This window comes from Tiliqua scincoides, chromosome 4, assembly GCF_035046505.1.
Source record: "Tiliqua scincoides isolate rTilSci1 chromosome 4, rTilSci1.hap2, whole genome shotgun sequence".
NCBI lineage: Eukaryota > Metazoa > Chordata > Lepidosauria > Squamata > Scincidae > Tiliqua > Tiliqua scincoides.
Genome location: NC_089824.1, coordinates 204,259,358 through 204,286,668, shown reverse-complemented (window position 1 = coordinate 204,286,668; position 27,311 = coordinate 204,259,358). Strand labels below are relative to the sequence as shown.

The 27,311-nt window shown below is 45.2% G+C and overlaps 1 protein-coding gene and 1 pseudogene across 1 annotated transcript; both read right to left on the bottom strand.

Annotated features, from left to right (window-relative positions):
• Positions 1-623: 623 nt before the first annotated feature.
• LOC136648588 (somatomedin-B and thrombospondin type-1 domain-containing protein-like) lies at positions 624-27,311 on the bottom strand. Its single transcript, XM_066624706.1, has 5 exons — positions 27,083-27,311; positions 15,474-15,668; positions 9,114-9,192; positions 7,087-7,263; positions 624-741 (listed from the first exon to the last, which is right to left on the bottom strand). Exons 1-5 carry the CDS (start codon positions 27,309-27,311, stop codon positions 624-626), a joined length of 798 nt encoding a protein of 265 aa, XP_066480803.1.
• Positions 26,675-26,791, bottom strand: LOC136650712 (5S ribosomal RNA; annotated as a pseudogene).

Below are 27,311 nucleotides of genomic sequence, written 5' to 3'. Positions count from 1 at the left end.
AAAAAGGTCAAATTTGCACAACTCACTCCAACCCACATCCGTGTAAATAATGCAGACATGCATGATTTTATATACTTCTTTTGCTAGTTAAAGGGAAAATAATAATAATAAACTTTATTTATATCCTGCCCTTCTCCCTAAAGGGAAAGGAAGGGAAGTGAAGCCCTGTCCCCAGGATTCTTATTCAACCACCTTTCTGGCTTAGAAGGGATACCTTCACCCTTGCAACTATAAGACTAGAAGCTAGTTTAAAAAAAAAAAAATGAACACTGAGGTCTGTGCCTAATGCCACCTTTAGCACTTTCCCCTCTGCTTTCATGGAATTTACACCATCCTTGCCTTTTCTCAGCAATGTGGTCTGCAAGCAGGTTCCAAACCTTCCTATTCAAGGTCTATCCAAGGCCTATCCAGCACCCCCTCTAAACCCTGCTACTCAGGAGCCTTTAAATAGAAAAGAGGCTAAGAACATGGCCTTGGGCCTTGGGTGTTCAGAAAGTACCCTGTGTCACCAAGGTGACGGGTCCTTAAAGCAGCAGCACCCCATCTTATAATTCTTGAATCAGGGGCCAGCTGTGGCAATTCAAAGCTGACACTTTGTCAATCAGATCACCAAGGATGGAAGCTCAGATGAACAAGAAGCTGTGAACTGAAGGGCAAGAGCAAGTGTCCAGCTGGCGAACTCTCTTCCAGGACCCTCTGCATCTGGGATTCCCGACAGCCTGCCAGTGCAATAGCTGGCTCCTGGAACAAAAAGCAAAACCAAGCAATGACACAATGCATTACCTTCTCCAACAGCAACATCAAAACACACACTACTCCCTCAGGAATGGGTCAGCCAAGAGTGACTAAAGCCATTGTGCAGACAGCCAGCTCAAGGACACACTGGCAGAGTTCGAAAAGACCTCAAGAAATCCTCACAGACAGAATCAGATTCAGATTGATGGAGACTCTTTGAAACACCAACACCACTCCTGAAGAGAGCTTGGAACCTTCCAGACTCCAAAGGCTGCATGTCCTTTAGAGCCAACTGAACAGTGCTAATTGCAATTAAGTACACTGTTCATCTTCCCCCATCTGCAGATCCAAGATCAGCCATTAAGAGGTGGCTGTCATTTCATGTGTACTGAATGGAGGCTACTTCTGATAAGCTCTGTGTAGGGGTGTCCTTGATGTCCCCATCACAGCTTAATACAGGGAAAGGCCATAGCTCAGTTCTAGCACAGAGGTGCATGCAGAATGTCCCAGATGTAGCCTGACAATTATCAGTTACCAGGATCTCAGATATTAGGGCATGGAACACTGTCTTCCGAGGCCCTGGAGAGCTAAAGGCCAAATTATACACTATTTTTCACACCGTTAAGTCTACTGTGCTTGCGTTTTTCAGTACAAATGGCACAGAGGGGTGGGTAACTTCAGGAAGAGATCAGGGGGCTTTGACCCGTTCCTCCTTTTACAAACCAGTTCCGGATAGTGATCCCCGCACATACTATTTCCCCCACAACAGTGTTCATTGGAGTCGATGGGAATTTATGTCTTTTTTGTAAATAGTATGCATAGAGGGCATACTCTGGATTGAGACTATGGCAAGGGTACAATTAAAGCCCCCAACCAACAGCACCGTGGTCCCAATCCTGATTGTGCACACGCCTTGCACTATTCATGCTAGAAAAAAGCACGCTAGAGCTACTGTCACGCACAGTTTGGCCCTCTGAATAGATATTACTGTTCTAGATGGGCAGCTACAGAATAAAGCAGCACCTTCCTACATTTACATAAAATTAGTCATGGGATTTTCATCTAGTATAGAGGTTTCTGTTCCAGTTAGTGTAGAAACTCTACACTAACTGAAAGTTTACACCCAATATTAGAATCATGCAGTGAGGCCGACTGTGCATTTGGCCGCAACATAGAAAAGAGGCCCTTTCAATTGGAAGGCAAGGTGTAGTCCATCCAGGTGATTGCAGATTTGGGGTCTGCTGATGGAAAAATGCAGACACTGTTATACTTAAGAAAGACTTTGGGTTAGAATCCTTCCCTGTCTGCATGTACATAAATATCCACAACATACCATATCTTCCTACAAACTATAAGGAACACTTAATCCTTGCAAGCCTGAGACATTGACTTTCCTAGCAATTTGCCATGCATGCTTTTTTGTAAATGCCAGTAGTTCTTACTCAAGCCTAAATTTTCCAGTCCCATGTCAAAAGTACTAAAAATCACTAAATGACATCATTTTGAAGGCTAATTATTTTAAGTTCTTAAAAGTACTAGTTAAAAGATACAACCACAAAGGTAACAACAACACAATGCATGTTGTCTATAGCTCTTAGAATCAATCTACTTTTAAACCCGACCGGGGTGCTGTATCATGGGATAACCTGGAATTACCATCTTTACATCGAAGAAAGAAAATGCTGGCAAGCTGCTAAAAATTTGGAATTTCTGTAAGATTCAAGTTGTTATATAAAGTTCTACATTTTGACCAATATTAAGATATGTGTAGAGGAAGAGCTCTCTGATCACCCTTTTTCACTGTGTGTCATGCAGTATATGTGCTCAGGGGAGGATCCTTAAGGAGGGTGGATAGGCAGGTTATAAATCTCTTAAACAAACAAAGTCACATTTTCTATCATACATGCATGTGCTGAGAAAATTGGGCACATAATCATCACACTTAATCTACATGCAACTTTCCTGCATAGAAATATTTTCTATGTTGAGCCAACCTTACAGGCCAATCCTATCAATCCCCTCCCCCGATGCAGCAGCACCACTAGACTGTGTAGTGCATCCTGCAGGGGTGCAGTCCCAGAGGTCTCTTCCACGTAAGGGAATATCTGTTCCCTAGCCTGGGGATAAGCTTCAGCTGCCTGAATGGGTCTATTTGGACCTGTGCCAACAATTTAGCTGGCACAAGTCCAAGTGGATCCGGCAAGGCAGATCAAGGCCAGAAAGAGGAAAAGGATATACAATGTGGCCGTGTACTTGCTTTTACTTTGTTAAATAGGATATGTGAGGGAAGTCTGGATCAAGGCTGTGGTGGATGGAGATGTAATCCTTGGCACCAGTGGAAGTTATTCTCTTTGCTTAAATAGCAGATGGGAGGGGGTTGTTCAGAATTGCCTGTTGTCTTCTGTGCTCCCTGGGGCATTTGATGGGCCACTGTGAGATATAGGAAGCTGGACTAGATGGGCCTTTGGCCTGATCCAGCGGGGTTCTTCTTATGTTCTTATGTGACTGCAGTGGGGCAAATAATTCCCCCTCCTCCTGTATTCCTGATCCAGGTTGGCCCCCTCCTCCCCAGACATGCTATTTAGCAAAAGAAGAACAGGCATAATACAGCATCACACATGCTTAGTCTGGCCCTGAAGAGACATCAGGTGGGAATTCAAAGCTTCCTTTTGTGCATTCAAAGGTGCATGAGTGCAATGAACTGGCTGGTAAAGGACTGGACTGCCAGCTAAGGAAGTCTCTATGCAGTTGCTCAATGGGCCAAGGCAGGGCCTTTTGACTTTAGCTTTAAAAGCTTTAAAAGCTTCCAGCATGGCAGCCTTGCTGGTCTGAGCAAGATGATCAGCTCTTCCTGTATACGGATTGTCTTTGCCCTCCCTCACTTAGCCTAGGAGTCAGATCCAATACCCTCTTGTCCGAGCTGAAAGAGAAAGGCCTCACACTCATCCTCTCCCTTTACTGAACCCTTGCTATAGAATAAATGTTTTCCAGGATGCATCGTTTCCCTTCACCCATCCCAGAAATTTCCCCAGCTGCTCTCCCTTCTCAAGTAATCAAGATCCTCATGCCACCACACCTCCCCAGTTGATTTGACCAATGCCTCAACGCCTATTTCTGGAAGAAACAAGGAGGAGGAGAGGAATACCAACCAACAAACCCAGCTGCACAAGACGTGACCTTGTAAGACATTCCACACATGGCTCTGCTCATTCAACAAACTGTATGCAAGTGAGGAGCCAAAATTAGATCAAGCCATTATGCTGACTTCATAACCAGGCGTTCCCCAGGTGTTTTAGTGAGAGGTGTCCTACTGAGTCCCTTTCCTCTCCTCTCTGTCCATCCAAAATTAGCCTACTACTAGTCCCTAAAGAAGATCCCAGGAATGCAAGTAAAAAGATCAAAATGGAACCCTCAATACTTGCCTGCCAGTGTAAAAAACAAAAACTGCTTTTTGCTTTCAAAGAGAAAGGGTCTGGCGTGAGGGGGGGGGGGGGAGGTCTGCACTTGGAGACTCCAGCTGGAACCAAAGTGACAAAAGGAATGAAAGACAATTAACAAGAGCAGGGCAATTCCAAAAGCTAGGATTACTCTTAAGCTCTCATAAGGTTCAAGTGATTCAGGAAGAAATCCATGTTCATGAAGGCTGTTCATAATTTGACTGCAGATGGCCCAATTGTCACATTAAGGGGGATGGAGGGCTCCCTCCTTCCTCTTAATCATCAAGGTTCCCTGTTCAGATGGTGCATGGTTTCCTTTCATTATAGATTCCTTGAAATTTGATCTTCCTCATGGTGCCTTGCAAGTTTTGGTAAAAAGCTCCAAACAGAGTTCTTCAAGAAACACCTTATTGCTCTGTGCACCTGCTCTTCAAGGGGGGGCAGGGGAGGGGCACGATTGTGATTGCTTAGATTTGATAGAGGGAGCGAGACAGACTGCATGTATCAGGAAATGGACAGTCCCTCTTGGGCAATATACTGAACTAGGCAGGACTCTTGAGCTTTTCCAACTCTGGGAGACAGAAGCTGCCTACCGCACATGTCCCTCACCCCCCTGGCACCTCCTTTGACCTTGGGTCATAAAATTTCTGTTTTGTCCTTCACTTAGGTAAGATTAAAGGTGCACATAAGCAGGGCCTTTTTATCTGTGGCTCCTGCTCTTTGAAATCTTCAGCAAAGACAATAAAGGCGGGGCCTCAGTATCCGTGGATTCTGCATCCATGTTTCTGGCTCAATGCGGGTGCCCCAAACACAAATGAAGCCACACTTGTCCCCACCTGAGCCTTCCGAAGAGGACTGGCTCTGTGCTCCAGTCCCCTCTAGAGGACTTTTATTCAGGAAACTGGTAATCATTTTTTTTTGGCCGAAACAGCCATTCTGAAACCTCTGCGGGCTTCAGAGAGCCCTCCAGAGGAACTGGAGTGTGCTTTGGAGGGCTCTGGAGGACCTTGGAGGCCCTTTAGAAGGCTTATGGGCCTTCAGCCGCCCTGGGTCCCTTTAGGGAGAAGGGCGGGATAGAAATAAAGTTTATTATTATGGGGCAAAAAATTGTAGACTTGATTATCTGCGATTTTCTGTATCCATTGGGGGGGGGGGTCCAAGAAAGGATCCACAACAGATACTGCGGCCCCACCTGTAGTGTACATATATACATATACACACACATGCACACCTCCCTTGGGAAAAAATCTCAAGCGAGTCCATAGAGATAGCTTTTGTGCAGGTTACCAGAAATGTAGGAAGCAAAGTGGATGTGTTTTGCTTTTTAAGGAACTCCTTGCAGCAATCAGAGTGCTCAGAGGCTTTAAAAACAAGTGGAAAATACAAAGAAAAGCGATAATGTGTGAAGCTCGCAGCTCTTCCAGGTCAGCCCAGCATTGACTTTATCAGACTTGCTCCTGCCCCTGCCCAGATACATTGTCAGGGTATCCTCATCTGCCATGGACTGCCCAGAATTTTCCAATGCCTATTCCAGCATACTCTGCACAAGGATTTGAGCTGTCAAGTGATTCAGGGCCCAATCCTCTCCAAATTTCCAGTTCCAATGCAGCTGCAATGCAGTCCCATGCTAAGGGACCAAATATTCCCTTATCTTGAGGAAGCCTCTGTGACTGCTCCCTCCATCATAGGATGCAGTGCATACCCTGATGGGACAGCTGCATCAGTGCTGGAAAATTGAATAGGATTGGGCCCTCACGCATTACACATCAGTTAATTTGGTAGTGCAGATACACCTAAAGTATGCAATTTAGGTGTATCTGCACTACCAAATTAACTGATTTTAACAGGTAGGCAACTTCTGTTCGAGGGCCTTAAAATCTCCAACAGAGAAATTTCCTTATACTACAATTTCCATGACCCTTCTTTTTTGGTCAAAGTCAAAACAATTCAAATGGAATAAAACCAATACAACTTTGTAAAGCTGATTTGCCCTTGGTGTCACTCGGGCAAATGTACAAGCTGAAACTATTGAAGAGTGCTTGTAAAAGTAGAAGTTATCTCTGCAGAGATTCACCATCAACTCATGGACATCTGCAAGTCGCCAACCAAGATGTGATGAACATGCACAGGTGAGCTGTCCTCATATAAGCACACAGCACAGGGACATCTGACAATCTTGCTGTTCCTTTGTTAGTAACTTGTAACTCTTCATTTTTGGCAACTCCTCATGTCATTATTTTTATGTGGCTCCAGGGTCTTCCAAACAGAGTAACTTTACATCAGGTTTTAACTTCCATTTAAATTTTGTCTGCATTTTACAACCTTTCCTGACAGCTCCGGTTGTGTTTATTACTCTATCCAAATAACTTTGCAATCTTTGTACCAAAGATGATGGTGGTGGTGGGTGGGGGTGTGTGTGCGTGCTGGGGTGGGGGGGGAATACCCATCAGTTGTCTTCTTATTAAAAAACACAAATAAATCCTACCTAAAAGGGCTCTACAGATCAGAAGGAACAAAGGGTCTGTTTACAGCCCCAAATGATCTAGGTGTGTGTTTTCTGTGGTGGAACAGATGGCCACCAACGACCACACACTGACCTAGGACAGTAGAGCCTAGTGCTTAGCACTCATTCCCCTCCCATTCCCCTCTTCCCTCTGATTTGGGCATGCAGCTGTGGTAGTTGGAATGTGCTGCCACCAACCCAGGAGATCAGCCAAGAGGAGGCCCCCTAGAAGCACTGCCACAATAACGGGGCAGAACTATCTTTGCAGTTGCTACAGGCAAAGAACTGATATGAATCCCACTGTTCATATCCTTTCAATATTTTCTAGACTGTGTAGAAATGGCAGTGGATTGAATGGCAGTTATCAGGTACAGATTTTGAACTGAACAAGATGGGAAGCTCAAGTCTTACTTCTTGGCTCCACTGCCATCTCCAGAGCAGTGGAGGCTCCTGGAATCCAGGGCTGGATACTGGCACTCCACGCAGACTGTATGCCCTTCACTGAGATATTTCATCCAATGAGTGTAGGAGCTATTCCCATGCAGGCAGCCTTCGGTGATAGCTGTGAGCTGAAATTCCACACAATACCTGCCACAGAAAAAAGAAAACCAGCCTTAGACCTACTTCACACAAAGTAGCAGAGGAGTGATAAAACTATTTACAGAGTGTCACAATGTGGAAACTGCAGATCTCTGGACCACAAGGCTGCAAGCACTTCCATATAAAAAAATCCTGGCAACTAGAAAGTTGAATATTACAGAGGAAAAACGTTTTCATTTGAGAAATTATATTTTGTCATTTACAGCCATTCCCCCCACCCCCACCTCCTAAAGCAGCATTCAACAGTTGTGATCTCCCACCTACAATCTGAACTGGTATGATTCAGGAATAATTTACTACCTACTCTGCCAATTGTATGAACTAAATCGTTGAGGGAGGCACTAGTGATCCTAGGCCTTGACGCCCAGGGCTGGGACCACAGAATGCTGCCCTCCCAAACCAGGGGGCATTCCAAGGCCTCCAGAAGGCCTAAACTTCACTTCCAATTTTCACCTGAAAACTGGAAGTGCACTTTAAACATTCTCTGGAAGTCTCAGAAAGTCTTTGGAGGGTTGTGGGGGTCACTTGCAGACTCCTCCTAAGGCATCTGCGTGGGGCGAGGAGGGCGGCAGTGGTGGCACCAGTGGAGGATGGTTCTATTTGTGGTATCCTCTTTTTAAAGGCTTACAGCCCAATTCTACTGAAATCCCAGCCCCTCCAATACAGTTGCGCCAACAGAGTGTGAGTTGCATCCATGGGGGGGGAGGGCAGTTGGAAGTGAACTCTAGTTCACTCACCCTTATCATGGAATTCCTTGGATCTACACCTGCTATTTCACAGGTATAGCATATAAGGGGTGCAATGGTGGTGGAAAGGGAGACAGAAGAGGTGACCATATCAGTACACGCCAGTGCCACTGATCCCACCCCTCCAGTCTGCCTCCCTCCCCATCTTCCACCCTACCTGGGGACACCCTCCTTCCTCTGCTTGCCCCATTCTGCCCCAAATGCTGTTGGACTCATCTTTCCCAGTTCAGTGGCTGCCACAGGTTGCAAAACAGCCATTTTATGTAACCATTTTACAAAAGCAGAACTGTTCCAGTTGTCGTAAACCGCTCCATGCATTATCCCAATCTTGGATAGGATTGGGACTTATTCTGTAATCCTATGCACACTTACCTGAAAGTAAGTGCCACTGAATGGGTTGTGCTTCTGAGCAGACATACACAGGATTGCACTGTTAAGACCTTGCTGGTTCAGGTCATGGGCCCATCAAGTCCAGCTTCCTGTCTCACAATGGCCAACCAAATGCCTCAGGAAGCACTCAAGACACCAAGATACCTATATTCTGTTGCCACTTCTTTACATGCGGCATTCAGAGATAGGCTACCTCTAAAACCTGGAGGTTGTTTTCAGTCTGTTAATTTCCTACCTTACAGTTTAAATAACGTAAGAAATACTGTGCCAATTAATAAGACTTAATTACTACTTGGGGGACTACGGACCTGGAAGGAGCACACTTTGGTGCTTACCATCAATCAAACAACCTGCTGGTCATTTTTGGACTATTAGCTTTGGACTATTTTTGTTCTAAGTCGCAATGGGGATCAATTTGATTGAAGGGGAGGTTACAAACTTTCAAAATAATATACCCAAATAGGCAGTAGAACTGAAGGAAAACTGTAACTAAAATAAGAATTTGAAATTCAAGGTTAGTAGTTAGGAGGGGGAGTTTGCTGGCGGTGGATTTAGGAAAAAAAGCACAAGGCTATAGGGAGTGAGCTAATCCTTTCTAGACTTGTGTCTTCCACTATGTGCCCTGCAGGGCAGAATGTGACCCAGAGAGGGTAAGGGGGAGGGCACTACTATAGACTATAATGCTCAAGTGCCTTTACTTACCCGGTTCTTTCATTCTTGTTTGACACAGCACGTTTTTTCCTTGCCTTCCCATAGCCTCCAGTGGTTATTAATGCAGGGACTGCTCTCAAAGAGACAAAGAAAACACAGTCAACATGATAAGTGATGACAGTGCCCCAGCCCTGCTTACATCTGCTGAACAATAAAGATTAGGATATTTATGGTCTTTCATGCCATACCATTTTCCCTTTGGCAGGAAAACAGTCACTATCTCTCAGCCTAACCTACCCCACAAGGTTGTCGTGAGGACAAAAGGAGGGACAGAAATATGTACAGCAACCTAAGCTGCTTGGAGGAAGGGTGGTATTTTCTTATTGAGAAGCATTATATAATTTTTAAAAAATGAAAAATACATACATAAAATTAAAACATGCTTTCTCATCTTCCCAATAACTAGGATGGAGGAAACAAGCTATTTGATAGAAATCCTTTTTTAAAAAATTTTTTTATTATTTTCCAAAATAAAAACAAACTACAAATATAAACAAACACATAACAAACACAAGCTCAATACACAACACCAAAAAAAACCACAAAAACACACCGTTGGAGGGTGCAAGCAATCCTATCAATATATCTAATCAATCAATACATATCTTCTAATCTTGTTCCTCTTCTAATTTAGCCTTTTAATATCATTTATCATTCATATCATATCCTGTATAATATATCACGTATACAATATATTCATCTAAATGCCCTATCTTATACATCTACAACTTCATTTTCAACCAAGCATAAAATGGTCTCCATGGCTCTATCTGTGTCGGTTTGTGCTATTGATCCAAAATCTCTGTAAGCCTATCCATTTCCGCCACATTCATTATTTTCCCTATTAATTCATCTTCGTTGGAATTTTAATATCTTTCCAATATCTAACATATAAAATCCTTGCAGCAGTTAATAATAACTAAATACACATCATTTTCTTTATCTATAACATCTAGGGTAATATTAAGCAAAAATAACTCTGGTTTCAGCAATATCGTAAATCCAACAATCTCTTGTATTAGATTCCTTACCATTTTCCAATATACTTGCAATTTTTTACATGTCCACTACATATGATAAAACGTTCTTTCTACACATTTACACTTCCAACAATTTTTTGATATGTTCTGATTCATTTTTACCTGTTTTACTGGTGTCGTGTACCATCTATAAAACATTTTACACACATTTTCTTTAAAATTTGTTGCTCTAGTAAATTTTATATTATATTTCCAAATCTATTCCCATTGTTCTAATGGAATATTATGGCATATCCATATTTAACTTTTGCAATTGAAGGAAGACTTGCTTTCGTTTTTGAGGTGAATTTAAGCCATTTATGTTGACAGTGTAAATACTCCATCCTCCCTTAACCATCATGTTTCTTTTTACTATTCACCTTCTCTTTTTGTCTTCTTCTTGTTGCTATCGGTGAATGCCTCCTTACCCCTCTAGTTTCTTCCTTTTCCGATTCCTCAGTTATCTCTGAATCATCTGATTTCTTTTCTTCCAGCTCCATTTCTACACTTTCTAGTTCTTTTTTTCTCAGTTTCTTCATTTCTCGTCTCACCTTTCATCACTGTACTCAAAAAATTTTCTGCTTTCATTGTTGAATTTATATTTTATCTCTGTGACTGGAATTGAAAAAACATACCTTCCGGGATAAGCCATCTATATGGTATTTGCTTTCCTCTTAAGAATTTTGCTAGCTCTTCATATTCTTTTCTCTTCTTTCTCACTCTCCATGGGATATGCCTCAGAATTTTCACTTTGCTACCCTCCACCATCCATTCCTTTTCCTGTGAGTTCTTCAATATTTTATCTCTGTAAAAAGTTTTGATGAATTTCACATGGATTTCTCTTGGTAGTGTTTTCTTAGATAAAAAGTGCTCACTCTTCTCGCTGAGTCCAGATCCATGAGTATCTCCTCTGTTGGCGTGTCGATCCACTCTGATATTAAATCACCAATCAGACATCGTGTATCTTTCTGTTCTGATACATTTTGTATTCTCGCCACTTGAGCAGCACTCTCCATCTGAATTTCCATTAAAGTTGCCTCTCCATCATATTGGTTCTGTTCTATCTCCAGTATTCTAGATTGATCTTTTGTTGTCTTTTCTTCTAATTTTCTCATCTTTTGTGTATTCTCATCTGCTTGGCCTTTAACAGCTTTCAGTTGCACATTGAGATCATTTAGTTGTGTAGTTAAAACATCCAGACTAGCTTGAACCTGAAGAAATTGATTTGTGTGCTGTTGTCCCATCACCACTAATTTTTCTACATTGTCTTGTATTGTCTGCTTCCAATCTTTCCCTTTCGGTTTCTCTTGTGTTAGTTTTCCCAAGCTTGACTCCAGGGCGGGAGAGCCCCTAACTTTCGCTCCTTTTCCTGTCATCCTTTTGCTTCCTTCTTATGTTTTCTTTCCTGTAAAACTCAAATATCTGTTATCACATATATCACTATCAGTTACCCATATATCACATCATCAAGAAATCAACTGTTCACCCATAAAGACCAACACAAGGAAATTTTAAGTCAAATAAACCTTTGCTTTGCAATATGTTTTAACGCCCCTAGATGTCCTCAGCGTATCATCCTCTTCACTTGTCAAATCCTCTTCTAGCCCCTGCAATGTCTTTTTAAATCCACTAGATGTCCCCGATGTTCTATTCTTCTTATTCTGTTGTTTTGGTTCTATTGCTTACGTTTGTTGCTATATCAACCACATTCCTTTCTAGAAGATAGTGAGAGGAATTCAAAACAATAAACCACTTTTGCAAAACAAAGAAATGCAGATCTCCAGCCCTCTCCACAAGCACTCCACAGGAAAACGAAACTGAGCGTTCCAAAGCAGAGTTTATATTCCAGAACGATTAATTTGTAATCCAACGAGTTTTAGATTTGTAAAGTTAGAGTTATGCTCTCACATTTCCATAACAAGCTCTGTAAATCTCCTCCAAAGCTTCTTCTCACAAAAGCAAACAAGTGAACAGAGAAAGCCTCCCCCCTCTTTCCTCTTCCCTGAGGGGGAAAATCTGCCCCTCCTTCTTCTTCCCTCGGGCAAAAGCTTAATCAGGCAGTCAATTAATCAATCAATGCCAGACACACACAGCAGAATAACACTCACTTAGTTCTTCCAATGTCTTTCCCTGCTTGGGGCCTTCAACTTAGTTTCAAGATGAATCCTCACCAACACCGACTCTGATGGCTGGGTTCCCTTGGAGAAAAACAGTCCCTGGCTGGACCCTTCCTCTCCGAAACTGTACACTATCTGTAGGATCGAATCTCTCCTGATCACAGATCCTCGGATCTCATCAGACCCACGGTTTTTTGGGAGGAAATAGCATGCTTTCCCAAGAACTTTCAAGAGTTCAGAAAAACAGCCATACAGTTGCCTCTGGCCCTGCCTTCCGGTTTTCGCTATTTGATAGAAATCCTTAACAGGTTTGTTAGAAAAAACCAATTCTGATTTCAAGATGTTCCACTTGAACTGTGCTCCAGTCCACAGATTTATATTTTGGTCCAAGTAACAACAGTTACAAGGGGAAAGAAAAAAAATAATTCCACTAGAGCAGGAGCTATTATCATGCACTGTTCACACTGGGGAAGATCTAGGGGTAAGGGAGGAAAGGGGAAAGGAAGGAAAGGAAGGAAAGGGGTAAGGAAAGTCGATATTTAAATCTTGTTGGTTAGCAGTTAGTGCATGGAGCCTGAAGCTGTAAGCCATTTTTTCCATTGAAGGAGGAGCTGTTTAAAATACTCTGAAGGAGAGGACTTCTTTCTCTGCCATGTCACCACACATTGCCAAAAATGCCATAACAAATATGGGAAGCTGACTTATACCAAGTAAGACTTTCAGTCCATCTAGCTCAATATTGGTGACATAGACTGGCAGCAGCTCTCAAAGGTTTCAGACAGGAATTTTACTTTGCTGTACCTGGACATGGCAGGGATTGAATCTGGAACCTTCTGCATGCAGAGTATGTACTCTGCCAATGAGCTATGGCCCTTCCCCATGCACCGCAGACACTCGCCAATGTCGATCCCACAGGTAAGTCGAGGGCAGGTTTTGAGCCAACAATCATGGAATTTTCTATGACCCTCAGATAAGTTGGGTGTTAAATTTAGGGGACTGTCTGGCTATAGTTTTGTCTGATTTTACCCGAGGTCAGATCCTGAAAAATGTTGGCATCCTTCAGTCTCGGAAGACTATGGTGTCACGCTCTGAACGGTGGTTCTGGAACAGAGTGTCCTCTCCAGTGCGCGAAGCCTGGGTAAAGTAGGTATGGAGGATAGGCTGTTACCCATGCAGCAAATCCCCCCTCTCCACGTCGCTGAAATGGTCCAATGGAAAGGCAGAGGCCAAAAAAGTTGGTTCCAGCGGCGTCGCAGGAGTTGCCAGAACGTGACTGTGTTCAGCCATGAACTGCCTCAGGGACTCCGGCTCCGGATTTTGCCTCGAGGTTGACTCCTGAAGCCTTTTCCATAACTGGATGTAGCCACAAGGCAGTGGAGGTTTGGGATCAGAGTTTTCCTTCTCTCAGATGAGCTGCCTTCCCAGGATGACGAGTCCCATCTACCCGGTGGCTGTTTAGTCGCCTCTTACGACAAGTACAGCCAAACTGAGGGCCTATTCTTATCCCCAGCCCCCAGGGGGCTGAAAAATAACCTGAAAAATAACCTACCACTAATTGTTACCCAAAAACTGTAGTCTCTAGTTTATGAAAAACAAGAGTAAAAGATCATAAGATAAATTTTTATTCTTTTTTAAATTCTGGTCTTCACCACCTTTTTGTAAACACTATCAGAGTAAGTGCACTGTTAACCAGTAAAACAGTGGTTCCCAACCTGGTATTCATGTACTCCCAGGGACACTCAACAGGACCTTTAGGGGTACTTGAAAAAGAATGGAATAATGGCAGAAAAAGGCAGGCCGTGCTCCAGAATGCCTTGCAAGGCAGGAATGCCTTGTATGTTGCACGTAAAGCTTCTGGCTTAACACACCAGACACCTTAAATGTATGAACCATTGATTGAAAATCAGCACAGTAAAAAAGCTGAAACATAATATGGAAAGTGATCAGTCACCCAGAATTTCTCAGCACACTTCTGGTGCAAAACAGTGCAAACGCAGAGTCTTCTGTTCTTCAAACAGATAAAAAGAGAAAACACTGTGAAAAATACATGAAGTCTGGGCTTTCATAGAGAGGAGATGAGGGCTTGTATTATTAATTACAAACATTTTGCTAATACGAAGGGTACAATTTATGGAAATGGGCTGCCAAGGGATATGCAAGTGAAAAAGGTTGGGAACCACTGCAGGAGAACCATGAATCAAATCCACCTTTAAGGTTTCTGGTGTGTTAAGCTAGAAGCTCTATGTACAACATACAACCCATAACACATAACTGGGAGTGTGCAATTCAATTGACAGCAGAGAGATGCAGCTGCATATATTTGCAACCCTTTTTACTCAGAAGTAGACCCACTGCTTTCCATGGGTGCAATGAATTGTAGCTTGAGACTTTGCTTCAAATGGAAAGGAGGATTCCCATCCTGGTGTTGAAAAAAACAGACCTGCTTTGCAAGCATTTGCCAAGCAGAACCAGGCTGCAGCAGAAGGAAGGAGATTAAAATGTTAACTTTGGCTGGAATTTCCCAGTTGCTGTAGAAAGGATCTCTGCCCTGCCTGCCTGGTGCCTGCCTGCTGCTTGAGAAACTTGGCACCTGCCTGTCTGCCCTTGAGGAACGAAACTGTTCAAAGTTGAAAGGCTCTGCCATCTGATTGACCTGGAGGTAAGGCGAAGTGAGAATTGGAGTTTGATTACTTGGCAAAAATTTTAAGTACTAATTTCTGATCACATGCAAAGTGATCTCGATCTGTGATCTCCTTGATTCTCAGGAGCACTTCTCTGGCAAACTCACTGATTTGAATGGCTCTTGTTTCCAACAATGAAATGGGTCTATGCTCAAGGATTGCATGTCAGAGGCACAAATTCCTTCCCTTAAAAGGGTGTGTTGTGATACTGTTCCTATGAAGTTATAAAAAAGTAACCACAATAAACACTCTTCAAAACACACTGCCTTTCCATTTACTTTGTCTTGAATATATTCAGGGATGCACTTTGATTTTCCTTAGAACATAAAACATTAGAACAGCCCCACTGGATCAGGCCATAGGCCCATCTAGTCCAGCTTCCTGTATCTCACAGCGGCCCACCAAATGCCCCAGGGAGCACACCAGATAACAAGATACCTCATACTGGTGCCCTCCCTTGCATCTGACCTCCCTTACCATTCCTTCCCACACCCCTCCACCCACAGAAACGGCACTCTGCTCCACAACACCCACTGAAGGACTGCTTGCACTCGGTCCCTTGCTGAGTCCAATACTCCCAACAGCCAGCTTTCTCTTCAAGAGGAGGACATGCTTCGCCACCGTTTCTTGACTCCTGGATTATGTGCCTCCTTCGAATGCGGTATGTTGCTTTGCAAGGCTCTGCACAGCCGCTCCACGCACTCCATTCGGAGACTATGCAGGGGACCTCTGGAAGGAGGACAAAAAGAACATTACCAGATGTTAGCCACATTACACCTTGCCAAACCGCCATGACTCCAATGGAACAAAACTTTGTCGCATCGTTGCTGAGTGCTTAGGTGTTCAACTTAGGGTAGAGTTGTACGTGCACACAAATGCATGCTTTCAACCTAGAATTTATTTCTTTATTTTTAAAAACAAATATTGCCAGGGGGGCTGCACAAAATGGGCTGAACGGGGGCAGGGGAGAGTTGAGAACTTAAGGCCAGAAACTGCATCTGAGGCTCAAGCCCACTGATCCCTGCCACAAATAATTTGTTAACTATATTTTTATTATAAAAGAAAATCTCCATACAATGTTTATAAGAAATAAACCACATGCAAAAATATAACATCAGTACTAATATCACTACTAAAAATACAACATCATTACTCAGCGTATGGTTGGTTTGTGGAACTCCTTGCCATAGGATATGGTGATAGCATTTATTATTAATTTTTTTTTACCCTGCCTTTCTCCCCGGAGAGACTCAAGGCAGCTTACAACAAAGGTTAAAACAAATTTTAAAAAACATAATTTTAAAACAGATAAAAGCATATTAACAACACATCATTAAAAACAGTAGTCAGATAAAAAAAAGTAGTCAGGTAAAAGAGCATAGAGCAGCTAATTATAAAAGGATCAGGCCTGTAACCAGGTGTTAAAAAAGTATTAAAAGATGTTAAAAAGATGTTTAGAAGGCCAGGAACTCAGAAGTCTTGTCTAAACAGAAGAGTTTTCAGGCCTCGTCGGAAAGTTTCAAGAGAGGGAGCAGTTCTTAAGTCAAGGGGGACTTGTATTGGTGCCAAGTCAAGGGGGACTCAGTAGTGGCACCACTACTGAGAAGTTCTTATTTCTTGCCACTGCCCCACATACCTCTCTAGGCAGTGGCACTTCTAAAATGGCCTTCTCTGATGACCTAAGAGAACGAACCAGATTGTATCGGAGTAGGCGATCTCTAAGATACCCTGGCCCAGAGCAGTATAGGGCTTTAAAGCACCTTGAATGCACCTTCAAAACCAGCACCTTGAATTGGGTCCGGAAACAAATGGGCAGCCAATGCAGCCGCTGGAGAAGCGGTCCAACAGAGTCAAACCGCCTATCTCCAGTAACTACACAGGCCGCTGCATTCTGTACTAGTTGCAGTTTCCAAAGCATCTTCAAGGGCAACCCCACGTAGAGCACGTTACAATAGTCTAACCTCGATGTCACCATGGCATGGATCACCGTGGCAGGTCTGCACGATCCAAGTACGATCTGCACGATCCAGCTGGCGCACCAGCCGAAGCTAAGCAAAGGCCCCTCTAGCCACAGCCGCCACCTGGGAATCCAGGAGCAGCTGTGAGTTCAGGTGGACCCCCAAGCCGTGGACCTGCTCCTTCAGGGGGAGTGCAACCCCATTCAGTGCAAGCAGATACTCTAGCACCTGCATCAAGGATTTCCGACCCAGGAGAGCCTCTGTCTTATCCAGATTTAATTTCAGCTTGTTAGCCCCCATCCAGATCCTCACTGCCTCCAGACAGCGCTCCAAGACCTCAACCGCCACCCTAGAGTCTGGAGGAAAGGAGAGATAGAGCTGGGTGTCATCAGCATATTGATGGCACCCTACTCCAAATCCCTGGATGACCTCTCCCAGTGGTTTCATGTAGATGTTAAATAGCATGGGGGACATAATTGAACACTGTGGCACCCTGCACCTCAAGGGCCAGGGTGTCAAACAGGCATCTCCCAGCACCACCATCTGGGATCGATCCTCCAAGTACAAGCGGAACCACCGCAAAACAGTGCCTCCAACTCCCAACTCGGCCAATCGGCCCAGAAGGATACCATGGTTGATGGTATTGAAAGCCACTGAGAGATCCAGCAGGACCAACAGGGACGCACTTCCCCTGTCCAGTCATTCCCTGCGTCCACAGCGTAGACCATCCACCGTAATGCTCCGTTTTACTCCCCCCGCCGGGAATGGCTCCGAAGGGAGGGGCCGCTTGCCCGCCTCACTGCCAGCCTGAGTACTCCGCCCCCCCTCCAGCTATGCCACTGTACCAAAGCAACCAAGGCAGTTTCCGTCCCAAAGCCCGGCCTGAAACCAGATTGAAAAGGATTCAGATAATCCACTTCATCCAAGACCCTCTGGAGTTGAGATGCCACCACCCACTCAATTACCTTGCCCAGAAACCGGATATTGGAGACTGGCCGGTAGTTGTCTAACATGGTGGAATCCAGGGAGGGCCTGTTCAGGAGGGGCCAAACCACCGCCCGTTTCAAAGCATGTGGTAATGTCCCCTCCATCAAAGAAGAGTTGACCACCCTCCCCGTCCACTCAGCCAGTCCCCCCCGGGCCGCTCTAATCAGCCAAGCTGGGCAAGGGTCAAACAGGCAGGCAGACGGCCTCACACTCCCAGGGAGTCTGTCCACATCCTCAGGCTGTACAAGCTGAAAAGAATCCCACAACACCGGACAAGCAGTTGCCAAGGGGACATCACCAGACATTGTCAATGTGGTATCCAAGTTGTGACAAATACAATCGATTTTATCTATGAAATGTTGTGCAAACACATCACAGTGGCTGACTGTGTGGCCTGGATGCCTTTAAAAGGGAATTGGACGAATTTCTGGAGGAAAAATCCATTACGGGTTATAATCCATGATGTGTATGTGCAAGCTCCTGATTTTAGAAATGGGCTCCGTCAGAATGGCAGATGCAATGGAGGCACCAGAATGCAGGTCTCGTGTTATTTGGTGTGCTCCCTGGGGCATTTGGTGAACCACTGTGAGATACAGGAAGCTGGATTAGATGGGCCTATAAGAACAGCAGGGCTGTTCTTATGTTCTTAAGGGAGGAAAGATACAAAATTCAACATATTATAATGGAATTTCTACTCAGTCAGAGAATTAATACTACATCATTATATAATTAAAACCATGGTGCTAAATGGTAATAAAACTCTGACCCGTATGACCTGTGTCTTTCAGGCAAACATTTCACTAATTGCTGATTTATAAACAAAATGAATAGGAACCAGCAATTCACAGAAGTGTCAAACCACCCTGTTTGTTATAGGCATGAATTGCAACACAATCCTGTGCAGGTTTACACAGACTCCTATTTGTGCAAATTCCACCATGTTTACACACAATCCTACACCCCCCCAACCACCGCCAATGCAGCAATGCCAAAATGGCTGCTGCTGCATCCTGCAAGGGGGCAGGTTGCAGAGTCTCCTGTGGGTAAGGGAACAAATGTTCCCTTTCCCTAGGGTAAGTATCCACAGCACGGAGGGGGTCTACTCAGACCTGAGCTAGCAAATTTGCATGGACACGAGTCAAAGCAGTCCCCTACCCAATCAGCCTTTCCCTTACCTCCGTCGACACCCCATTCCACCCTCCCCCCGACCCTAATTGCCACCTCTTTCCACTCTCCCCCCCCCCTCTGGTGCCTGCCTCAGCGAGTGGCCAGCAATCCTCTGGAGCAGGGGCCTCTAAATGTTTTGGCCAAAGGGCCGCATTAAATATCTGGCACAGTGTCGAGGGCCAGACAAAAAATTAAATATAAAATTGAAATAAATACATTAGAGATAGATCTTAGATGAAATGAATGAATGGACTCAAATGTCCAGGATTTCTCCAAGCACCAACACAGCCCAAGAAATAAAGCACACACTTAAATAGACCCCCATTCCCCCACCCCACAAGCATAACTCTGGTTGTGTTTGGTCAACTGGGCCAGAGACTCTCAGGAGATCAGAAGCTGGCCAAGGGCCAGATATAGGCCCTCCACAGGCTGCATCTGGCCCCCAGGCTGGGGTTTGGAGACCCCTGCTCTGAAGGGTGCAAAAAGACTCCAGCCTTCCCACTGGTGTGTCATACACTACTCTGTACAATACTGCAGCAGTTTTTATAACTGCTGTAAGGAATGCATGTTCTGCTGGCAGTTGGCCCAAATAGGACTGGGCTGTTCCAATGCAACCTTATGCATGTTTGCAGTGCAATCCTAAGCGTGCCCATGCTATATTCAATGAGATCTACTCCCCTGTAAGCATGCACAGAATTGCAGCTTTACTTACAGTAAATCTCACTGTGTTCAATGGGGCTTATTCTCAAGTAGGCGTGCACAGGATCACACCCTTTGTTTTGTTAATGGGAAAACCAGCACCAAGGATCTTGGCTTCTCCATTTGCATGCTATTTCTAACTCTGATGTCATCAAGAGAAAAACAAGATGTTGGTTCTGAACTTGGGCTCTATCCATCCATGCAGCAGAATGAGGAAGTGGAATGCACTGCAGACTGCAGGACCATCACCTCCCAAGCAGAAAACTACGGTAACATTCCCTGACAAGCTAGTTTTCTACTTAAAGGTATGGGTTGTTGTGATTAACATACACAGGATAAACAGGTACCATGAATCCTAATCTATAGCATAAAATACTTCATTCCATTTTACCACCTTGGTATTTCCACCACTTCATTCTGCAACCTGTGTGAACCCAATCAGAGTAATACAACATAATACATAGGAATATCAAGCAATCCATACCATCAATGGAATGCACAGCGCATAAGGTTTTAGTCATAGCCATGAATTCAGACAACCTTGAGCCCTACTCATCACCAAAGCAAACCAAAACATTCCACATTAGTGACTAACAGTGAAAATAGCCTTTTGCACTTGTCACACTTTGAAAGACAGCACATTGCTATTCCCACAGAAAGCCACAAGATGGCACCACTTAAGAATATGGTGTTGATACATAAATCAGTGACTGACAGGGCCAAAAATAAGGCATGTGCTTTAGTTGTTCTGAGATACACTCAACAACAAACTTGTGTTTTGTAAAGAGGAAGAAGGGCTGCTAGTGCGCCTGTATGGTGCGCTAGCAATGATTGCCATGCCTGAACCCCTATCAGCCAGCAGCAGGGCTTTGCTGCCAGCTGATTGGCTGGCTGGCCTGAGGGGGTGGGACAACTGGGTTAGTTCTAGCGCGCAGGCGCTAGACTTAGCTCAGTCCATTCCTGGAAGTGACCCCTGCCCGCCCTTTAACTAGTCTGGGATTAGCTAGTCGCTCTCCGGAGGACCGGGTAGGAATTTTTTTAGCATCATCTGATTGGCACCACGATGGTGTTGTTTTCGCCTACCTCAGACTGGCTATGGAGCGCGTTTGGGTTTGCAATATATCTCTTTAACGCCCTGGTCACTGGCGGTAGAAGTGCGGGGTTTGTAGGCAGAAGACCTTCTCGGTGTCCAATCTAAGTCAGCAAGGACAGGGGTGAACCAGAACCACTCTCAAGATGCTTGACCGGCTCAGGGAGGCAGGCTGGCTAGCCCCTTGTCTGAACTTGGGGGGCCTTGCAGGGGTGACCTGAAGGCAGAGCAGTTCGGCTGACTTACCCTCTTCAGTCGACAGTGAAAGGCAGGCTTAATAACAATTGAGCTACGCCTGGAGTGGATGCCCTATGAGATTGGGGACGTAGAGGGCTAGGGCCGTTTCCCCCACTTAGAACCCCGCACTTGGGATGGGTATTGTTTACCCTGTTTTGCCTTGTTGCTAGCTTATTGTAATTCAATAAAGTGGCCCATTTTAATCCCATACCTGTATTTATTTGGGGAATGCATGGTAATTGTGTTTTGCCCAAATTCTCTTAGTTGAGGATGCCTAAAAAAGACCTCAACTGATGTTGAGTTTTTCCAACTGATGTCTATTAATTCTATAGTGTTTGTCTATTGTAAGAATCTACAGACACGTGGCAAGTGCAAAAGAATACAACTAGAGCTGAAATCAAGATCAAGACTCACACTTCAGCAGGAGACCTACTGCTGCACCTTGCAGCCTACTGGCCTCTGGGCTGTGGTGTGACTTGGACATGGAAGGAGAGGGCAAGAAAATGGGCAATGGTGACACTGGCAAAGAGGGGTTCCCACTCAGGGAAGGAGGGCATATTACCCAAGGATTTCCTCTCTCCCCCCCCCCCAAAAAAAACAACCAGACAGTGGTGGCAGGTAAGGATTTCACAACCAGAATTTGGTAGCAGGCATATTCCACATTCTGAGCAAGCTCAGCCTTTTGTTTTTAAAACCAAGATGCCAGCCCTCATGACTCACAGGTCAAATAAAATGAATGCAAATAACCCCTGCTATAATCTCAGAAACCAGAGGAAGAGCCGAGCAGAATTTCTAGTCATCAGTAGAATGGGCAGGGCCTTGGTGCCAAAGTAAATCACCATAAATAGGTAAACTTTGTACTAGGCTAGGGTATGATTAACCATTGCAACAGAAACCATTACTGTCAACATTGATTTTCACCTTCGGGCGTACAATGACAAAAGGATAACACAACAGTAATGGTAAGCAACTGAGAAAAAAAAAAAGAAACAGTTCAGAATGGCCTATATTGGGGTCCGATCATACTAGCAACACAGTGAGCGTGGCTCATTGGACTCTATGGCAGCATGCGGACTGTCCTGGTTTCATTGCTCCCCACCTCCAAATAAGTGCCAGGACTGAGAAGGGCCCCAGATATCCTGAAAAGCTGCTGTTATAGATAATACTGGGCTAGACAGACTGAGGATCTGACCCAGAAGAAGGTAGTTTCTTGCCTGCAGACATCTTGCTACGTTCAGGTTTTTGTCAGATTTTGACAGAAGTGCCGTTGTCACTGCAGGCCACCTCAAATGCCTGAGTTGCGCTGTATGCCTTCAGGCAGTACAAAAGCAACCCCTGAAGGATGCAAAAGGATGGCAAGGAGCAACAATCTTCACAATATATTGATCTCTAAGATCTTCACAGTATACGTTACAGGTGCAGTTTCCTTTGTGCGGACAAAACTACCAGTTCTGTGAAACAGTGGCGTAGCTGGAGGGGGGCCGAGCACTCAGTCTGGCGGGAAGACTCAGCAGGGTGGGCAAGCGGCCCCTCCCTTTGAAGCCATTCCCGTATGGATCCGCTTTGCTCCCCCCACCAGGAATGGCTCCAAAGGGAAGGGCCGCTTGCCCGCCCCGCTGAGTCCCCCCTCCAGCTACGCCACCACTGTGGAAACCAGAATCTAAAAGCAGAAGAAATAAGATCCTGGAAGCAAGCCCACTTGTAACAACACATACCTACGTAAGATACTCTCCTGCTGATCGAATGTATCTGAAGTCTAATGTTATATTACAGGTTCTGGATGGTTTGCTTAGGATAATAGTGCTGTAACACTTAGCACTGACGTAGAGCTTTCAAATGTTCAAAGTCCTTCTCGTCAACTACCTTGTTGGAATCCTTACAACAACCCTGTTAGACAGCACTTCCCAGACTCACCCAACTAATGACACACACACACCTCACACTGCAGGCACAGCATGTGGCTATTGAAAATAACTGGTGGCAATGACAAATTGAAACCAGGAAAGTCCATTTGTTCAACTCAGCTACAATGCTACATTCCCATGAACAAAACAAATTAGGCTGTAAATGCCAGGCAATGAGGCTTCTGTCCTATTTGCTTCAACTCCCTGAAGGGGAAAAAAAAACTCCTATTATCCACCTCCAGACAAGGAGTATGTGTGAACAACACAGAAACAGAATGGTAGCTGGCAGGCCTTGTGACCTAGTGACATGAACACCTGACAGTGGGATGTGGGGGGTGTCTGTCCTCTGCCAGTTCCAGAAGTCACCAGGTAGAGGCATTTGTTTCCGTAAGAGAAACAAGAGTAAGAGAATTGCAGCCAAGTTTTACTGAACAAAATGGGCTTACTTCAGAGAAAAATAAATAACACCATTTTCAAACACCTCTATCACCAGGCACACTCACAATGATGCCTCTTTGCCTTTGCAATTCTCCTTCCGTGTATATTAATTATTTATTATTATTATTATTATTATTATTATTAACAGACTGTTGGCAAGTCTTTGCCAACAGTCTGAGGCTAAGAGGCAAAGAAGGAAGGCCCATAGCCTGGGAGACAGACCAGGGACAGACTTCACTTGCTCCTGGTGTGGAAGGGATTGTCACTCCCGGATTGGCCTTTTCAGCCACACTAGACGCTGTGCCAGAACCACCTTTCAGAGCGCGATACCATAGTCTTTCGAGACTGAAGGTTGCCAATACAATTAGCCATTGGCAACCTTCAGTCTCGAAAGACTATGGTATCGCGCTCTGAAAGGTGGTTCTGGCACAGCGTCTAGTGTGGCTGAAAAGGCCAATCTGGGAGTGACAATCCCTTCCACACCGGGAGCAAGTGCAGTCTGTCCCTGGTCTGTCTCCCTGGCTATGGGCCTTCCTTCTTTGCCTCTTAGCCTCAGACTGTTGGCAAAGTGTCTCTTCAAACTGGGAAAGGCCATGCTGCACAGCCTGCCTCCAAGCGGGCCGCTCAGAGGCCAGGGTTTCCCACTTGTTGAGGTCCATCCCTAAGGCCTTCAGATCCCTCTTGCAGATGTCCTTGTATCGCAGCTGTGGTCTACCTGTAGGGCGCTTTCCTTGCACGAGTTCTCCATAGAGGAGATCCTTTGGGATCCGGCCATCATCCATTCTCACGACATGACCAAGCCAACGCAGGCGTCTCTGTTTCAGCAGTGAATACATGCTAGGGATTCCAGCACGTTCCAGGACTGTGTTGTTTGGAACTTTGTCCTGCCAGGTGATGCCGAGGATGCGTCGGAGGCAGCGCATGTGGAAAGCGCTCAGTTTCCTCTCCTGTTGTGAGCGAAGAGTCCATGACTCGCTGCAGTACAGAAGTGTACTCAGGACGCAAGCTCTGTAGACCTGGATCTTGGTATGTTCCGTCAGCTTCTTGTTGGACCAGACTCTCTTTGTGAGTCTGGAAAACGTGGTAGCTGCTTTACCGATGCGCTTGTTTAGCTCGGTATCGAGAGAATGTGTGTCGGAGATCGTTGAGCCAAGGTACACAAAGTCAAAAAGTGCCAATACAATTATTAACAGCATTTATATACCGCTTTTCAACTTAAGTTCACAAAGCGGTTTACAGAGAAAAAAAATCAAATAATTAATGGCTCCCTGTCCCAAAAGGGCTCACAATCTAAAAAGATGCAAAAGAACACCAGCAGACAGCCACTAGAAAAGACACTGCTGGGGTGAGGAGGGCTAGTTACTCTCCCCCTGCTAAAAAGAGGAGCACCCACTTGAAAGAGTGCCTCTTACCCAGTTAGCAGGGGTTGACTCACCTGAGCTGTTACAGCTGCAGGGCACACTTTTCTCCAAACTGGCTTTGGGTGGTCAGACAACTGAAGAATTAGCATGTTATTACCTGCCTCAGGCTCTTGGGAAGAGAAAGGCTGCAAGTCCAAGAAATAAAGAGCCTCAGAATGATTTTGGTGCTATATTCCCCTCCAAGTTTTCTTACTGGCCTATAGTGTCATACTTCCAAGCTGCTTGAAGAACCACAAACAACTGTACAACCTCTCTTATAAAGATTGTGTTCTCCACAGGTCAAGAGTAAGTGTGTATAGAGTGGAGTTGAGAAGAGCTCCTTCATTGTTAACCTTCCAGGGAACTGAAGACGGTTTTTTATTCCAGCAAGCTTTTGATGTGTGATGGCTGCTTTTAACTGTTTTTACTGCTGCTAGTTGTTTTTTACCTTTTTATTGCGGTTGCTTTAATGTATTTTATGACTTTTAAATGTTGTTAGCCACCTTGAGTGCTCTCCAGGGAGAAAGGAAGATTACAAATTAATCAATCGAGTTGCACCCTTTTGCCCTGTATGTGACATCAGTCCTCTAGAGCAGCAGCTCTCAAACTTGTGCCTGCTGCACACCCAGAATGTGGTCCCCAACTGGACGGTATCTGAGCGATCCACTCAGTCATGTGAAGTCCTCCTCTTTTGGAGGACAGGGTCGCTCTGGGCAGTCGCATCATCTGCCCCGCGTCCCAGCAGGCCGTGTGACAGGACATCTGGGCAGACGCAACTGGGCAGGCTACAGTCATCTGAGGGGGTTCTCCTGCAAATGCCTCCTCTGGTTCAGGTTAAGGGAATGGCAATGTGAGAGTGAGCCTTCTCCATAGAAGTGCCACAACTATGGAACTCCCTTCCAGGGGTGTTAAGAAATGCCCCCTCCCTCTTGACTTTTCAGCAAAGGCTCAAAATAGTGATGTGTGTTTTGGATGTACTAGTGGGTGTGCTGGTGCTTGTCTCTCGTGTCCCTGTATGATGCTTGCTGCTATTCCATTACCAACCCTTTTTCTTTTTTATTCTTTATATCACCCACCCCCCACTTTTTAAACAAATTTTAACTATTGTTGTATTTATTGTTTCTATTGTAAGCCTCACTGTTTTTTGTGAAACTGGTAAGCCACCTTGGGCATTTGCCTTTGGCAAAGGAAAGGTGGGATCTAAATTTCATAATAATAAACTGGTAAAAAGCATAACATGATGAAGAATATAGAAGAAACTGTCACTTGCTGAAGGGAAATCAGAATGGTGTCTGCAAAGGTAAGTTCTATTTTAACCTCCCAAAGCGTCAACTGACATGTGGATAAAGGCAATCCAATTAATACTGTATACTTGGACTTTCAAAAAGCTTTTGACAAAGTCCCTCACCAAAGACTGGAATAGGAGGACAGATCCTTTTATAGATGGGTACTTCATTCAAGAGCAGAAAGTAGGAATGGGCAGTTTTCAAAGTGGAGAGGAGTAAGTAGTGGAGTCCCACAGGTGCATCTTGAGAAATATTTGGAGTTAGGTCAACAAAAATTTAGCCCAGTTGACAGAGGACACCAAACTATTCGGGGTGAAGTTGAAAACATTGAAGCATATTATGAAGGGTTCCAACACAGACAATGGAATGGGCAACCCAGGCGGCAATCCCAGGCACACTTTCCTGAGCATAAGCACCATTGAAGACAATGGGACTTGTCTTCAAGCACAGGCTTGTGGTCTTAAACACATTTGGTGGAGATGCCAGACTGGGTAAGTCTTCATTGGCCTCATCCAACAGGCCTTTTTTTCATGGTTTGGCAACCTTCAGTCTCAAAAGACTATGGTATAAGCCTACAGCACCAGGTATTCCCAGGCGGTCTCCCATCCAAATACTAACCAGGCCTGACCCTACTTAGCTTCCAAGATCAGAAGAGATTGGGCATGTGCAGGGTAACAGTTGCTGGCATGCTTTCTATGGAAACCAGCACACAAGTAAAATTGCAGCGCTTCAGGGTTGGTTTCCAATGGCTCCCTTGAGAGACTGGCTTTCTACTTGCAGGGAGCGCACCAGGAAGGCTCGAGCGAGCTGCTCCCACCTGCAACCTACCCAATCCTGTGCTCAGAAGTTAGTCCCACTGTAAACAGTGGGGACTTACTCCCAGGGCTTACTCCCAGGAAAGTGTGGACAGGGTTGTAGCCCCAGTCCCTCAGCAAGCTGCCAGCGCGGTGCCCCCTGCTGCCCCCCCGGAGACGCACCTGGGCAGACCAGCCGGTAGTCGTGGCAGCAGTCCAGGGTGTAGGCGCACGCCTGGTCGCAGAAGCAGAGCCCGCGGGAGCCGTCCGGTCTCCAGCCGCTGCTGCCGCACGCCAGGCTCCTGCCCGCGCAGCACCGTCCCAGCGCAGCGCAGCCGCTCTCCGCGCCCGGAGAAGCCGCCAGCAGCAGCAGCAGCGCCAGGGCTGGCGTCCAGCCGGGGCGCGCCTGCAT